We start from the raw sequence: 16,280 nt of genomic DNA, 5'->3' as shown, positions 1-16,280 counted from the left end.
TAAATTAAGAGTTTTAATGGAACAACAAATCTTATATTTGTTCTAAGTAGGATTAATTCAATCTAATCTGGTATTGGGCGAAAAGAGAAGTCAGTGGAGGTATAAAAGTTAAAAAGGTACGGTTGGTGCTTCAAGGATCAACTGGACTATAGAACAAGAAAGATCCGAGCACTACAAAGGTAAAAAAGAGGGCAGATGTAAAATCAGGGTACTTTATTAAAATTAAAAAGCCTGACTTGCTAGCTAGATATTGGGCTCATGAGCTTCAGCCAAAAATACAACACCAATATCTAAATGTCTCTGGAAGAGAAAGGAGACCTCCAACCACAGTGCAGATGTAACCTACATATTGGTTGAACTTAAAAGTTTTGTTCACTTAAAGCTGCAATTCGGAAAGAATCTTATTGAACTCTCGGTCTTCCTGTGTGCCTAGAGATGACCGGTTGTATTTTATTGAACACTCTGGGTTTTCCTGTATGCCTAGATGTACCATTGCATTTTGTTGAACAGTGTTTTCCTGTGTGCCTAGATGAACCGTTGCTCCTGGCCTCCGTCCAGTCCCAGCTGCTCCTGATTGGGGTCCACAGCTCCGCCGTGCGTCTCCTGTCCTTGGCCAACCGGCCCGTCTTCTCCCTGGACTACGACTGGTCGGAGCAGAGGGTCTACTGGCTGAGCTCCTACGAGAGCATCCGGTGGGCCAACCTCAACGACACCAGCAGAATTGGGACGCTCTTTAAAGGTAACGACGCCAACATCGAAGGAACGACGATGTTGGCGACTGGCTCAGAAGGGTAGAGCAGGTCATTCAATGATCCATGGGTCGGCGGTTCGAATCCCGGCGCCTCCTGTCTACATGTCGAAGTGTCCTTGGACAAGACACTGAGCGGTTAACGGTCGGTGCCTTGCATGGTAGCTTGCCACCATTGGTGTGTGAATGTGGGAAGTGAGGGCGCTGGTGTTGACTGTTCGCCGCTTCACCTCCCTATGGATGAATTGTAAAGTGCTTTGAGAACTTGAAAAAGCGCTATAAAAATGCAATCTATTAGTGTTGTAACCAGGAAAGAATAGTCCTTGGCACAAATACGTTTGAGAGCTACTAATTTTATAAGGCATCTGTAGTATACGCCTCGGGTAGTGTGAATGAGGTGGCTTTGTCGGTTAAACGGATTTGTCCTGCTCAGTCTTGACACTGGCTCGTGAACTACTGGGATGTACTTAAAAGTCACCAACTTAATCCCGGTTTGTGTGTCTCTGTCTCCAGGAGTGAAGCCAGATGTCATAGCGCTGGACTGGGTGGGCAGGAACCTGTACTGGATAGACGGTCTGGTGGCTCAGATCCTGGCAGTGAGTTTGTCCGACTCGTTGGCCAAACCTCATAACTATACCGTGATCCTGGATGAGGAACTGGAGCAGCCCAGTTCTCTGTTGCTCATACCCAACCATGGGTAAGATGAGCACCTACAGTACACAGTAAAAAAAAAAAATACCATACTAGTCTTGCTCACATTTAGTACTCACATTTTGTACTGAAGTAAAAAATACCGCAATGGAGAAATACTGTTACAAATGAAAGTCTGGTATTCAAAATATACTAAGTCTTTCCTCCCTCTTAGTTTGATGCTGTGGTCGGAGATTGGCAGTGCCCCTCAGATCGGCCGGGCAGGGATGGACGGCACACGGCGGCAAGTCATAGTGAACAAGGGCCTGAGCTGGCCGGTCAGTCTGACCTTTGACTTCTTGGATAACCGCGTCTACTGGGCAGACGAGAAGCTGCGCTGCATCGGATCCACTTCTTTGGATGGGCATGGTGTCAAGGTAGGAACAGTGTTTATTTTGTCGACTAAAACTATGGTGTACATTTTTCGACTGTCCTTTTTCACCGACAAACGAAATGAAAACTAAGCTATGATGACTAAGACTAAATATATTGACGACAAATAAAAACTAGACTAAAATGTTAATACCACTGTCTTTGTGGTGCAGATCCTCCAGCTGACAGAAATGGCGAGTCCGTTTGCGGTGGAAGTCTTCAACAACAGGGTATTTTGGTCCGACACCAGGAGGAGGACGATCCGCTCAGCCGACAAGAACACAGGAAAGAACCAGAAGGTTCTGTTGAAAAGGCCCAGCCAGCCGTTTGCACTCCGGGTGAGTCCTCTTCCCTGCATTGAGACAACATGGAACGTTTACAACCAACAACTTGGAGACCGAAGAATCCGTTTGTGTTACCACATTTAAACGTTCTACATGACTTGTATCTACAAAAAAATATAAAACCTATTTTGTCTGTTGTACTCTTGTTACAAGAGTTTTAATTTGCAATATGTTCATTATAAATTCAAGCTATAAAAGGCGCTATATAAATTCAAGCTATAAAGCAATGAACATCTCTATGTAAATAAAGGGATTTTTACTTGAGTCGTGACCCATAACAAATGCCCAGTCCGTGACGTGACCCACAAATGGGCTCACTGCCCATTTCTGGAAACGCTGCCTTATGTGACCCTGTCTCTCCTCCCCGTCTAGCTCATCCACCCCCTGTCCCAGCCACACGCCTCCAACCCCTGCCTTATGTGACCCTGTCTCTCCTCCCCGTCTAGCTCATCCACCCCCTGTCCCAGCCACACGCCTCCAACCCCTGCCTTATGTGACCCTGTCTCTCCTCCCCGTCTAGCTCATCCACCCCCTGTCCCAGCCACACGCCGCCAACCCCTGCCGTCGCAGCAGGTGTTCCCACCTGTGCGTCTTGTCTCCCTCAAACAAGGCCCTGCCCAGACCAGGGGCTCCAAATCTAGCCCCTGAGGGACCCACGGCAGTGTGCCGATGCCCACCCGGACTGTCTCTCAACAAGGACAAAGTCAGCTGCGCTCTCTCCTTGGATGCCACCTTCCTGCTGCTGTTGTCTTCAGATACAGTCACACAGGTAATGGGGGGGTGTGAGTGAGTGATTTCTCCATCTGATGGGCAGTATGTAACGGCAGGAACAATATTACTAAACATTACGTATTGTCTTAATTGTTTAGGAAAAGGCGCTAACTGTTTCAGTCGTGAGATTCCATTAATTCACACTCTGTCCGTCTCTATACAGGTTTACCTACGATCCCTCCACGAAGGTTCCAACCTTAAGACTCTCCCCAGCAGTGGTCGTGTGCTGGGCCTGCCTGGCATGTCCGTGTCGACGGGACTGGATGCGGTGGTGGACGGCATGGCTGTCTACGTGGCCTCCTCGGGCCTCGTCACCCAGCTGAGACTTGGCAACACCAAATCGAGACAGGGACTGACCCCCGTGGGACGAATCCTTAGACTCAGGGTAAAGAATAATCAGTTCACACCATCTCTCTCTCTCTCGGCTGTCTCTCCTACACCGTCTCCCTCTCAGCTGTCACTGTCTAACTGTCTGGCTCTCCTACACTGTCTCCCTCTCGGCTGTCCCTGTCATAATGTCTGTCTCCCCTACACGTCTCCCTCAGGTGTGTGTCTCCTACCTTCTCTCCTGCACAGTCTGCCTCTCGGCTTTCCTGCTATCCGTCTCCCCTACAGTCTAGTAAGGCTGTCCCCAAACATTCAAGGTTCGAATGTTCGCTCGTTAGGGTTGGCACTCGAATCTTAATTAATGGGCTTGAACCATTCGTTTTTTTTATTTTATTTTTTTTATTAAATAAAAAATATTATAATTTGTCCTTTTTTTATTAACTCGAAAATATATCTCGGCGAGAATGCGATATGAGCATGTAAAAAAAAAAGTAAGTTTCTAGTGCATTCCTGTCAGAAGTTATGATTTTTTAAAGAAATATCTCCTAGTTCTGCTGTCCCATCTCCCGTGCATCTCTTAATTTGGTGATTGGCCTGCAGCTGAGTTGATTGACCTTTCGCACCTTGTTATGTGAGACACCGTCTCCACACCTGAGCGCAAAACTTTCTTAAGCTGCGCACTTCTCAAGCTGCGCGCAGCTTAAATTCTGAGTTTTTAGACAGCTGGTGGATGGAAAAGAAGCTCCACCTCCGCCGAAGACTTGAGCGGAGGAGAGCGTTTCCGGGAATCTGGCCGTCGCGCAAGTCTTCGGCGGAGGTGGAGCTTAATTTCCATCCACCAGCTGTCTAAAAACTCAAGCTTTAAGCTGCAAGCAGCCGAGAACGCGCGCAGCTCTTTTCATAGTGTGGCAGCACCTAGAACAAAAGAGTTCCATTGAATGGAATGTCTGACGTGTCTCTCTCTCACACACACACACACACACACACACACACCAGCATGATCGCTGACAGGGGGAACCGTTCTTAGCCATGATATATTAGCATATGCTCTCTAGCATCACATCACAAAAAGCAGGGAACTCTGATCATTGTTAAGCACTGCGCTTCAGGTGGGACAAATAAGGAGCAATATACGCTGTTTTAGCTGCCTGCCAGCAAGCTCACATGAGCTTGCAGATCAGCTGTTTTCTTTCGCGGAGCCACTTGACGGTGTGTGTGTGTGTGTGTGTGCGTGTGTGTGCGTGTGTGTGTGTGTGTGTGTTGGGAGAGACGAGAGAGATTGATAAAGAGCAGGGGAGACGCGCTGCGAGACGGATATATCAAAGGTTATTTTTTTTAATTAATTAGAAACAAATGGTCCGGATGTTCGCTCGAAAATTCCTGCCGAAGTTCGAGTCCTAAAAAAAGGGCTAAGGTACAGCCTTACAGTCTAGTAAATAAAATGCATTCAAGGTATGCTAAAATGCGGAATAATGTCTTTGTAGGATGACATCATCACAGCTATGGCAGTTGATTGGGTGACCTCTAACATCTACTGGAGCAGCTCCATGCTGCCTCTCCTCCATGTGACCTCTTCTCACTTTGCTTATACCATCCCTCTCCTGCAGGGGTCACTACAGGTAAGGCCCTCTATCTGCTGAGCCATACTATTAGCCTCTTCCCACAGCAACGTTGTTGCCAGAAACATTCAATGTCCATTAGCCTTGTCCCGATTACGTGATCGGAAATCATTTTCAAATGGAGCAAAAAAATCAGGACATCCCTATCAATTTTGTATCCATATCATGAGACTAGATATTGTCTGTCTTGGATATTGTAATATAGCATAAGTCTTCTATAAAATATAAATATCTGATCAGGAAAAATTGGTATCGGCAGATACTCAAAATCAAATTATCTGGATCGGGAGCAAAAGCGTGATGGGGACATCCCTAATGTCCATGTTACATATCTTTGTTTTATTTTTTTAATGATTATGCTGTGTGCAGCGCATGTTTCTAATTATTTTTCATACTTTGCTTTACGACAACGCTTTACGTTTTGTAGAAAAAAATAAGCCAAATTTCCTACTTGGCTGAGCTGCGGCAGGGAGGAGCGATGGGCGGCTATTAGGCTGCCGGCATCTCATTTTGTTGAACTATTATAAATGCAATTAGTAAAATCAGTCGGTCACACAGAAATGTCCACAGAGGAAAGAAGGTGAGAAATGCTTGCTATGTTTGTTATATGTAATTAAAGACTGTATGGCACATGCTTGATCATCAGTCATTGATTGAGCAACGATGTGGCACAGGCCTCCTACACACGTATCAAACAAATGTTCTGTGCTCCGTCTGTGATTAATGGCTGCCACAATGTAATTCCAATGGGAGTCTCATGGTTTGATCAAACATTTGTTTGATTGCTGACTGAAGGTATGACATTTTACTTGTTAGGTTAACTTAGCATTTTGTGGCAGTATGAAGGTTATAATGTAAGGCAGTGCTGGGCTGGGGCTATTGCAAGTTCATCTATACAGTCATTTGGATTATCACTGATCATTTTAAAGATGAGTAGCCTAAACTTTGGGACTAGTTTTGGTCTACATTCCTCAGTAGAGGCATAGAAAGTGTACATATTCTACCATACTTACAGATTGGTAAAATGGCATTTTAGTCATTAAAATGAATGCCAAGTCAATGAATTGCGTCCTTGTCTTTTCTTCCTCAAGGGTACCACGTCCATTGCACTGCACCCCCCTGCAGGACGCCTGTGTTACTCTGTGATCAGGCAGGTGGACAATACCACTCGCTCCCAGGTAGAGTGTGCCTTCATGAACGGACGCGGCTGGCAGCTGCTGTGGGACAAATCCAACACACCCACCTCTGTTGTCTTTTCAAGTGAGGGAACCGAGGTCTTCTGGGCTGACATAGGTGAGACACAGAACTGGGTCCATGTTCTACTTTACAGCTCAGCTTTTGTTTTCCCGTACAGGACAAAAAAACATGACGGGCTAGTAAGCGACACAGTTGCAACCATTGAAATGAATAATGCGTCTGTTGGATTTCCGTAGGTTTGCCCAGAGCCATGGGTGGCATAGAATGTAGTCGACAGTATTGTCAATGCACATTGTTGGAGCCAATATTAACCCTCTCGTGTCTGTCATTTTGCTTTAAAATAAAAAGAGTATAATATAATTTTATATAGCGCTTTTCTAGGTACCCAGAAAAGCAGATACTTTACAAAATGGCAGCAAGATAAGGATAACTTTGTAGGTGGTGATTACTAGTAAGTTTTGAAATCTATTCTGGGCTTGAGTGGGAGTCAGTGGAGGTCATGGAGGACTAGTGTAGTGCGATGGGACTATTACTATCCGTTTACTGTAAGGTCAGCCTGCCATGTTTTTTTTTTTATGTCTAGTTTGTCCTGAACTGAAAATGACTACAAAATGATCTTATGGTTATGGCTCTATGGAACCCTTATGCGTCAATAGTCAATACAGATGTTGTACCTCTAACATAGAATACAATTCAATAACTTAAAAACATGCAAATGAAATATTGTTAACAATATGAATAATTTAGGATTTTAGTGTTTTTTTCTTAATTTACAGTATTTGTGAGGGATTTTCCTGTAACTGTGTTGTAGGCGATGGTAGCATCAACTCCATTGGACTGGATGGCTCAGGATACCGTCGGTATAAAACTGGGCCAAATCTGGTCTCTTTCACACAAACGGACAACATACTACTGTGGATCACTAGAGAAAAAGGTGAATACACGCACTGTATTTATATACTTGAGGACACAAAATTTGATTTTCTTCGCTCTGCCTATCGGAGCATTGACCAATGGTCAAACTGTAAACACCCTTTTGTTCACAACGGAGAACACTTATTTTACTTTTTTGGGAGGTCAAATCTGCACATTGTATGTTGCATTTTGGATATGATATTTACCTTGTTGCTAAATTATCATCATTCTGTAAACGTTTTTACCGGTTTCCTTTAAATTGTGTTGTTGTTTTATTATAACTTGTAATTGTTGGCACATTCTGTGGTCACATTTCACTCAACCTCAACATTTCACTCTATGGTGAGTGAAGGAACCACTAAGTACCGTTTGGGCCACTAGATGGCACTACAGAGTTGGAAGCTATAATATAATGCTTGACCATAACCACTTAAACCCTATACTTAGTTGATCAGGTGTCCCCCTGGGCTCTATACTAGGTCTGTTCCTTCCTTCAACACCACATCTCTAGGTCTGCTCAATGGAACCAGTTCTAGAACCAAAGTTATTTTAGTGGAAAAGGGGCCACAGAGGTCCTTGAAAACACGAGAGAACTTCTGAGAAGTGAGAACCACTGTCCTCGTGGGCTCCTAATGTGCCATACATGTCATAGAAAACTGTGTAATGGATATTCTGAAGAAAATCTGGAGACTGACATTCAGTAATTGAATCTTATGATCAAAATAAGAACATTATAATGGGTTGTATGGACACATTGCTGACCCCTGGTCCTCCTGACCCACTGTTTAGGAAACACTGGGCAAATCTGTCCACCCCTTCCCTTCCCAGTTACATCAGGATACAGTACAGTAATGACATTCTCTTGTCCACCCCTCCCAGGTACATCCAGGATATGGTACAGTAATAACACCCAGCACAGAGAGTTGTGGTTCGAGGTGGCGACCAGCTTTGTGACCATGAAGTCTTACAGCCGGACCACCCAGTCAGGTTCGTCCCTTTCCAGGAGTCTTCATGTGTTTGTACATAATGAAGCGTTAATCTTTAGCGATTGTTTCCGATGCGGGAGAGCCTGTTTTGAGCTACTGGGTGTTAAAGCCCACTCCACACCAATGAGTCGCCAGTTGCAAGGAGATGACCTTAAAACTGTTTTGTTGCAAGGAGTTGCGACTAGTTGCATTGGTGCGGTCTGGCCTTAAAGGTGGTTGCACACCGGGCGGGTTTTTCATCGGGAAAACCGATGGAGAAACGCCACTTAAAAATCCGAATTCGCGCTCTGTGTGTGGAGACCTTTAGAGCAGGGGTTCTCAACGTTTTTGGCCGGGGACCCCCGGAAATGCTTTGGCAATGTCTCGGGACCCCCGCCCCGCCCCCTCCCGACCCCCAATATAAATTGACTGCTACAATAACCCTTTTTTTTTTTTGAAAATAATTTGGGGACCCCCTAAAATAATTTGGCGACCCCCCGAGGGGTCGCGACCCATGTGTTGAGAACCCCTGCTTTAGAGTTGCAATTACCTCTCACCGACCAAATCTGAATGTACTGTAGCAATATTGCGGGCACCTTATGGGGATGTGTAGCCCTCAGGTTACTTTTGGGGCTGACCAATATATGTAGACAAAAGGGTAGGCAATTTGACATGATGTCCCTACCTGCTTGCTTGTCTTGTATTCAAAGTGTGTAAAGTCTTTGTGCAGCAAGCAGCTTATAAAGTCTTCTGTATGAATAGCTTTAATGTTTCTGTTGCTGATTTGTTTGTCTGTTGCTGATTTTCTGTAACGGTTTCAAAGCTTGCCATGTTTGTTGAGACCTATGAAGGTGAGCACTGTTGCTACACTTGAGTCTTATCGTGTATCATATTGCGATCGGGATATTTGGCATGCATATCGATATGACACTTGTATAGCTATAATTTATATTCCAATCAGTCAGTTTTAACCAATTAAACTATGTATCAATGTCCTGCTATAATTGGATCCAGCAGCAGGGGTTGTAGTGGGAAGAGAGAAACTTTGGAAAGGCCTGTTATTATTAATAATGTGTAGTCGGCATTGAGTGGACTGAAAAGGCCCTCTCGGATTGTATTCAAGTTGAATAAAGGCCCAGGTCACATGATACCTTGTAAGAGGCCAATGTTGGCAGGCTTTGAACGACCCCAGTCTGTTTGTGAGCTGAATGGGTTCTGCCCCCCCGCCCCCCTCTCTCTCTCTCTCTCTCACTCACTCAATACAGGATACAACCGGTACATCAACACAATAGCAAATCGCAACCATTTTTATTAAGGGATGGAGAGAAGCAAATGCTTAAAGTTTTATTTTTTCCTTTTTTTTTAATGCAAGTCTTTTGAAATTACTTAATAATTCACATTAATTATTACTTCTACTTATTAATTTCATATGGCAGCCAAGTCTATGGACTAGTTTGTTTAGGGCACTAAATGACTTGAGAAGTCATGTGGCCGATATACATGTTGTGACTGGTTTCGTTTTATACAATAATGCCACACTGCATTCATGTCTCGTATATACGTATATAGCGGCAGTGAATCTGCAATCGTGTGTGGCTGCCTCACTTCACAAGTGTGATTTATTTGTATTTTTATCCAGGGTCCAACAGCTGCTCGGATAACAACGGGGGTTGTCAGCATCTGTGTCTGGCCCATCCCGGAGGTCGCACCTGCAGATGTGACGAGGACCACCGCCCCGTGGGCGACAAGGCGTGTGTGCCCCTGTTTCCGTGCACGTCGTCGGCCAGCAAGTCGTGTTGGGACGGGAGCAAATGTTTCCCCTACTACAGGTTCTGTGACGGACACGTGGACTGTGCAGACATGTCTGACGAGGTGGACTGTGAGTCGTCATTTGTCATTCAAACCTCTATTTATTCTTGAGGGGAATTGCCCTCGTGTTCAGTGCTGCCACGATGCATTGCAATCCAAATGCAATTACATTTTCACATCGATGATAATATGAAACAAAACATTTATTTTAATTTTAATTCTTTGTTTTTGTTTTAGGTTTTATGACTTCAATTCCACCCACACAACCTGTACTTGAACATTCAGTGGATTTTCTGTGTGTGCCTTTTGAGCTGCAATGAAAACAGGCAATGATCCCTCAACAGTGACATCTGCTGGCAAATTGTTACGTCATATATGGGATTTGTGGATTCTTGCATCACAGTCCACAGGCAAATCAGAGCACTTGTTTGAGCCAGAAAACCACAGAAAATCTACTGAATGTTAAAAGTGCAGAAAAGAATAAGGGAAATTACAAACTTTTTTTTAATGTCACGATCCCTTTAAGCAGAAGCTGTAGGTCCGTCCAAGTGGTTGGGACACTAAAACAAGTCTGTTTTTCCCCAGTTCAGTCTTTACTTGGGACCTTTAGCGTGTGTCCCCTATATGATCCATGGTTCCATTCCAGCAGAGATGTAATGTACAGTGGTAGTATTCCATCAACTGCCCACAAAATAAAGCGGTGCCAAAGGTATCTGTTAATTACGTCCGACCATGTATATTTCACCTGCTGACCAACTAAGGCCAACCCACTATCGTACCGGATGCAGTGAGTCCCATTTTGTCTTGGTTTACAGGCAAGATTGTCTATATGGCATTTACATGTAAATTTGTCATCAAGCCAGATGTGGTAACCCTTTCGATATTGGATCCATTTGAAGTAATGTGTGACTTATTGTAAATGATTTCACTGGCCCTATCAAATATCATGAATTTAGCACCTCAAAGCCTGCACATTCAGTACAAGCTTTAGATCTGTGAATCCTGAAGAGCATTAAATGAAAGCTCTATGCCAGAGTGGCCTTGTGGTTAGAGTGTCCGCCCTGAAACTGGGAGGTCGGGGTTCGATCCCCGGCCAGGTCATACCAAAGACTGTCTAAAGAGGACGAGACGCGAAGACCGTATGGGCGAAGCCTTGTTGCTCCATGGAAGGAAAGAAACATGCACAGTTGAGACCAGGAAGTTGTACAATTAGTGCATGTACAACTTCCTGGTCTCAACTGCGCATGTTTCTTTCCTTCCATAGAGCAACATGGCGGCGCCCGTACGGTCTTCGCGTCTCGTCCTCTTTAGACAGTCCTTGGGTCATACCAAAGACTGTAAAAATGGGACCCAATGCCTCCCTGCTTGGCACTCGGCATCAAAGAGTTGGATTGGGGGGTCAAATCTACTAATCAAATTATTCCCGAGCGCGGCACGGCTGCAGCTCACCGCTCCTTGGCTGCGGCTCACCGCTCCAAGAGATGGGTCAAATGCGGAGAACAAATTTCACTGCGGTAACGTGTGACAAATCGTATGACTTTGATGTTCAGTTGCAAGGTGGACAGAATCTGCAATAGAAATGGCTTTCTTTGAAAGTGTACAGTACAGCTGACAGGAAATGGTGGGAGAGAGACGCGCAGCAAAGGTCATCGGGAATCGAACCCACGGATTAGCAGCCTAGGTGCCTGGACCACTAGGCCAAGAAGGGCATTGACAATCATCATTTAAATACAAAATTCATTTTGTTTTTGTTTTCTCTTTACTGTGGTTCTCAAACATGGATGGGCTATTTTTGAAACAATCTAGATCTTGAAAATCTTTAACATTTTTAACTCTGGTAGAAAGTATTTTCAAATGGTGGTCTTCAGCGAAATGCAATCAATTTGCGGGGTCCTTGCTATGTAAATGTTTGATAACAGCTGATCTAAACCTCCGCAGGTCCCAGCAAGATCTCGATGACGTTGACAAACTCTTCCAGTCCTGATCTGAAGTCGTCGTCCTCTCCTTCCGGCGTCGAGACAGACTCCAAATCTCAGCTTGTGCACGACGCTTCGTCATGCGACGTCGAGCTGTGCAGCGGTCATGGCAGCTGTGTCCTGGAGGGCAAAGAGACTCGATGCCACTGTGACCACGGCTATGAAGGAGTGAACTGTGGCCAGCAAGTGAGCACTAGCCACGCCCCTCTGATCCTGTGCCTGATGTTTCTCGTAATCAGCTTGGCTGTCGTCGTTGCCTATTACAAGAAGAGGTATGAGGATAAATTCACCTTATCACGTTCCCTGTGTAGGAGAGAGGGGCAGTAGAGATTCCTGTGAAACTTGTTCCATTAAATTCTTCTCTGTGGTGCTTATGCTCTCTGTAGGAGGGCTGCGAAAAGAAACCCATCCATTGAGAAGGAAACATTGATGACTGACATGGGTCCAGCGATACCCGCCGACCTCTACGACCCCGACATGGAGGTACTAATTGTACAGTACACATTATGAATAAAGAACTATCAAATCAACTGATCATTTAACTCACAAATGAAACCAGATGATCCCTTGTACACTCACAATTTCACATTGGTGGAAAAAGTACTTAAAGGGACATTTCACTGCTGGAAGAAACTGCAGTCACTCAATGTTAATAGTATTTGTGGTAGTTAATGGTAGCACAATTTGAAATTTGCACCCTGTGGCCAGAAGAATGTCTGTTTGACTGGTTTCCTACAATGACCATAATGCTTTGGTGCCTTTGCCTCCTTGTGGAGAGGAGAGAGTCTTACTGAGACAACATTTAGTTCAGGAAGGAAGTGACACCAGTGCCTGACATCACAGGCACTTTGAAAATACGAAAATATCTAAAAACACACATTACACACCCCCGAAAAGTGTTTCTTGTGTCCTAAACATCATTAAAATAACATCTAGTTGCAAAAGGGGTGAGGTGGCCCTTTAATACATTTTGATACCAATACTTTTACTTAAAGAACCAACAGTAGAATGTACTCATTATGCAGAATGTCCCATTTCAAGTTTTCAAACGTATACAAATCTTTGGAAAAAGTAACATTTTGAGTTATAAGGTTAAGTACAGTACTTAAGTAATGTACTTTGTTACTTTCCACCACTGCAGTTGCAAATTAACACTGAGGATTTTACTCTTTATCTGAACATAACTGTAGTAAATGTTGTGTACAATCATTAAAATAGTGAAAGATACAAACTTAAGACATGCAGTAAAGTAAAAGAACCCTCTTCAGTGTAAAATGGCTTTAATAAAAGACTAGTTCGTCATAGAACAATAAAAGAAAATAGTTTGAATTATCCTTTTCTCCACAGATGTTAATCTGTTAATCTTTTAAAGCACGCAATTAACCCATTCTGGACGGGAACCCCTCTTGGGGTTCTGTACAGTATTCAAAAATTAAAAATATTTGATGCTGGTATATAAATATTTGAAGTTTTTCAGAAAACTTAGGTCAGGTTTTCAAAGCATTTTTAGAATCGGCCTCAGTCCAAAATGGGTTAATACAAAACATTATTAGGTAAAAACCTAGTTTTAAAATGCAACAAATCCTCATTAAATACAGAATGCAGCAGATTTATAATGAATATAAATGTCTTCTCTTCCAGGATCCAGACAGTCCAGTTGATGCATTTGATGTTCGGGCACAGATCAGAGAGCCTCCAATGTGACTCTGCAGCACATCCCAAACAGATGAAATTCAATGTCCAATATGACACTGTCTTGGCAGTCATGAAATTCATTGTCTAATCATATGACACTGTCTTGGCAGTCATGAAATTCATTGTCTAATCATATGACACTGTCTTGGCAGTCATGAAATCCATTGTCTAATCATATGACACTGTCTTGGCAGTACAATCCTAAGTTATTCAACTCCATATATGCACAAATATGGGCACTCTTCGGGAGTTCAACGAACAGAGGATTTTACTTTGTGACTATTGTCTTTTGATCTGTGTAATCAAGATTCTACTAAAAACCTTTGCAGTTTTCTATACCTAAGTAATTTATATCACTTGCATCTTTCCATGAATTTTAAAATGGTGATGTCAAACAGTCGTTTGAAATAAATGCTATTGGAGGAACCACAAACTGGACTCTGCCCCTTCTATTGCTTTATTAACCGTAATTTATCAATTACAATAACTGTAAATGAAGATGTTAACTACTGCTAAGACTAACTGGTTTTCACCATTACCCTGTTCATATAATGTATCATTAAAGGGGAATACCACTCCTTTTCAACATTAACTATGTCATTCATATACCAGAGTTGTGTGGAAATAATAAAGTCCCCCCCCTCCCCCCCTTCTATTTAACCTAGAACTGGAGGTCTAGAACTTGAGGTCTTGTGATCAGTGACATCACGAAGATGTACTTTGCAAGCCAAAAAGTAGCTCTTTGTGATGTCTCTGATCACAAGACCTTATTATTTCCACACAACTTTAAGGTATATTAAAGGACCACTTCACCACTTTTCAACTTCTCTTCCTATAATTGGTCCTAACTAATGTTCATGATAAAATACCACCATTTTTTCGATGGTGAATCCAAGCTAATAGAAACGGCAGGCTTTATTTTCCTGAAAAGTTGCAATGCAAAAGTTGAAGCCATCGTTCTCACGATAATGCAAATCTAAATATATTTTAAAACAAATCTTGTTTAAAAAAAAATCTGCCTAATGATGATGTCACTGGTGGACGGGTGTCCGAACTGCCCAAAGCCCTCCTATGAGACACAGACTGAGTAGGAAAACATTAGTGAGGACCAATTATATGAAGAGATGTTGAAAAGTGGTGAAGTGGTCCTTTAATGACAGTTACATTTTGGTGAGTGGTTTTCCCCTTTAACCACATGAACCCTAGCGTTGTTATACTGGGCGTAATAGGCGAACATTCTGTAAAAACAGCCGATCTACAAGATCTGGTGCAGAGGGGGGGGAAGGAGAGGACCAGTATACGGCCTCTATACTAATTGTTTTGTTTTTTGTTTGTTTTTTTAGATAAAACCTGTGTTACAAAACTATCTGTTCCAGAGTCTGGGATCCCTGGCTGCAAAGGCACTGGCCAGCAGCTTAGTCTTATGAACCTAGTAATGGTTCTAAATCAGGCTACCTGAGGTGATGTGGGGGTTTGATGTGCAATGCCGTTTAGAGCTTTAAAAGTTAACTAAAGGTTACTGGCAGCCAGTGTAGTGCAGCTAGTATCAGGTTTATATGATCTGACCTAGTCCCAGCAATGATGTGAAGGTTAGGGGTGGAAGGCACTGGTCGAATTCTGTATTTCTTAGGTGGAAAAAAGCAGGTACAAACCACGGTTTTCACCTGAATAATGTCCACCAGCAGTGTCAGCTGAAACTATGGCAGGTGTTCGACATTTTTATCTGTTCCACAGGAAGTCAGTGTTGTTGGTGTCAAATAACGATGTTTCAGTACTTCCACAAGTCCTTGTTGAATGTGTGTCACTGACAACAAACATACTGTTCTAACTTCCATGACATCACGTCACACTGGAACCACAATATGAATAATACGATGGGTAAAACATGGCATCTGTGAGGGCCTCTGTCATGCAAGGGCTGTTAGAATATTACAGTGCTAACTTTTCATCTCAATTCTACTGTCTCCTACACTGTCTCGCACAAGCTTTCCTACTGTAGACCGTCTGTCTACCTCAGCTTTCCTACTGTGTTTCAGCTACACTGTCCATGTAAACCTTCCTACTGTCTGTCTCCCCTACACTGTCTCCTTCTCAGCTTTCCTACTGCCTCTTTCCTACACTGTCCCTCAACTGTCCTGTCTGTCTTTCCTGCACTATCATAATCTCCCTTCTCTCTCTCCTTCCCTTGGCCCATTAAGAGGACAGTTGGCTGACTGGTAGCGGTCTTATAATGGTATGTTTGTGGTGAGCATGCCTCTGCCTGGTCCAGACTCAGATCCCTCGGGACTATTCCTGTTGCAACTTGTTTTTCTCACCTCCTCTCAGTTGTTTTCAATCTGACCATCCCCCCCTACTTGTCTGAAGGGACACACCACACCTATCCACAGAAATGTATCAGCATTTACCTGGAGGCAGGAAGAGGTGGCGTCTATTCTATTATATTGTAAACAAGAAATGTGATTTACTTCATTACTTGAACCACTCAAGCCCTACATATGTCTTATGGCAAAGTGAAAATTGATGTTCTGCAAGCTTGTGGATGGACCAATTTGTGGCGAAGAGATTTGGTTTAGTCAGGGGGGGTGGACCATGTATAAAGCCACAAGCGACCGCAAGTAATCTGGTGCTGTATATGGGTTTTAGTGGTTAATTCAGTGTTAAAAAGACCTATAGTATATTTTATCCTAGCATTGTGTGACTATGTGACTGAGCCGGCGTGATTCAGGAGTGTGTGTGTGTGTGTGTGTGTGTGTGTGTGTGTGTGGGGCCATTGCATCACACTTGCAAGAGTTGTGTGAGCGTTTGTTTGTAGGCTGTGTGTGTGACTCAGAGCTCAGGTAAGGGTACAGCCA

General features: G+C 43.6%; 1 protein-coding gene across 6 annotated transcripts in view; it reads left to right on the top strand.

The window, feature by feature from the left end:
• The window catches only part of LOC306939840 (uncharacterized protein), a 48,793-nt gene extending 34,927 nt beyond the window's left edge, over positions 1 to 13,866 (top strand). For 5 of the 6 annotated variants that reach the window (XM_079524586.1, XM_079524585.1, XM_079524584.1 and 2 more), the window contains 14 exons: positions 530 to 739; positions 1,262 to 1,445; positions 1,614 to 1,815; positions 1,984 to 2,148; positions 2,675 to 2,923; positions 3,089 to 3,310; positions 4,737 to 4,871; positions 5,963 to 6,164; positions 6,880 to 7,002; positions 7,863 to 7,970; positions 9,588 to 9,827; positions 11,696 to 12,005; positions 12,120 to 12,216; positions 13,375 to 13,866. In XM_079524586.1, the coding sequence (XP_079380712.1) occupies positions 530 to 739; positions 1,262 to 1,445; positions 1,614 to 1,815; positions 1,984 to 2,148; positions 2,675 to 2,923; positions 3,089 to 3,310; positions 4,737 to 4,871; positions 5,963 to 6,164; positions 6,880 to 7,002; positions 7,863 to 7,970; positions 9,588 to 9,827; positions 11,696 to 12,005; positions 12,120 to 12,216; positions 13,375 to 13,437 (2,510 nt within the window). In that variant the 3' untranslated portion in view covers positions 13,438 to 13,866. Of the gene's footprint in view, positions 1 to 529; positions 740 to 1,261; positions 1,446 to 1,613; positions 1,816 to 1,983; positions 2,149 to 2,526; positions 2,629 to 2,674; positions 2,924 to 3,088; positions 3,311 to 4,736; positions 4,872 to 5,962; positions 6,165 to 6,879; positions 7,003 to 7,862; positions 7,971 to 9,587; positions 9,828 to 11,695; positions 12,006 to 12,119; positions 12,217 to 13,374 lie in introns of those variants that run through there. The other variant, XM_079524587.1, reaches the window with a different exon arrangement.
• Positions 13,867 to 16,280: the final 2,414 nt, after the last annotated feature.

The sequence above is a fragment of the Electrona antarctica genome (assembly GCF_951216825.1).
Source record: "Electrona antarctica genome assembly, chromosome: 16".
In the NCBI taxonomy this organism is placed as follows: Eukaryota; Metazoa; Chordata; class Actinopteri; order Myctophiformes; family Myctophidae; genus Electrona; species Electrona antarctica.
Note: the sequence above shows the minus strand (reverse complement) of the source record. Positions and strands in the feature narration are given on the sequence as shown.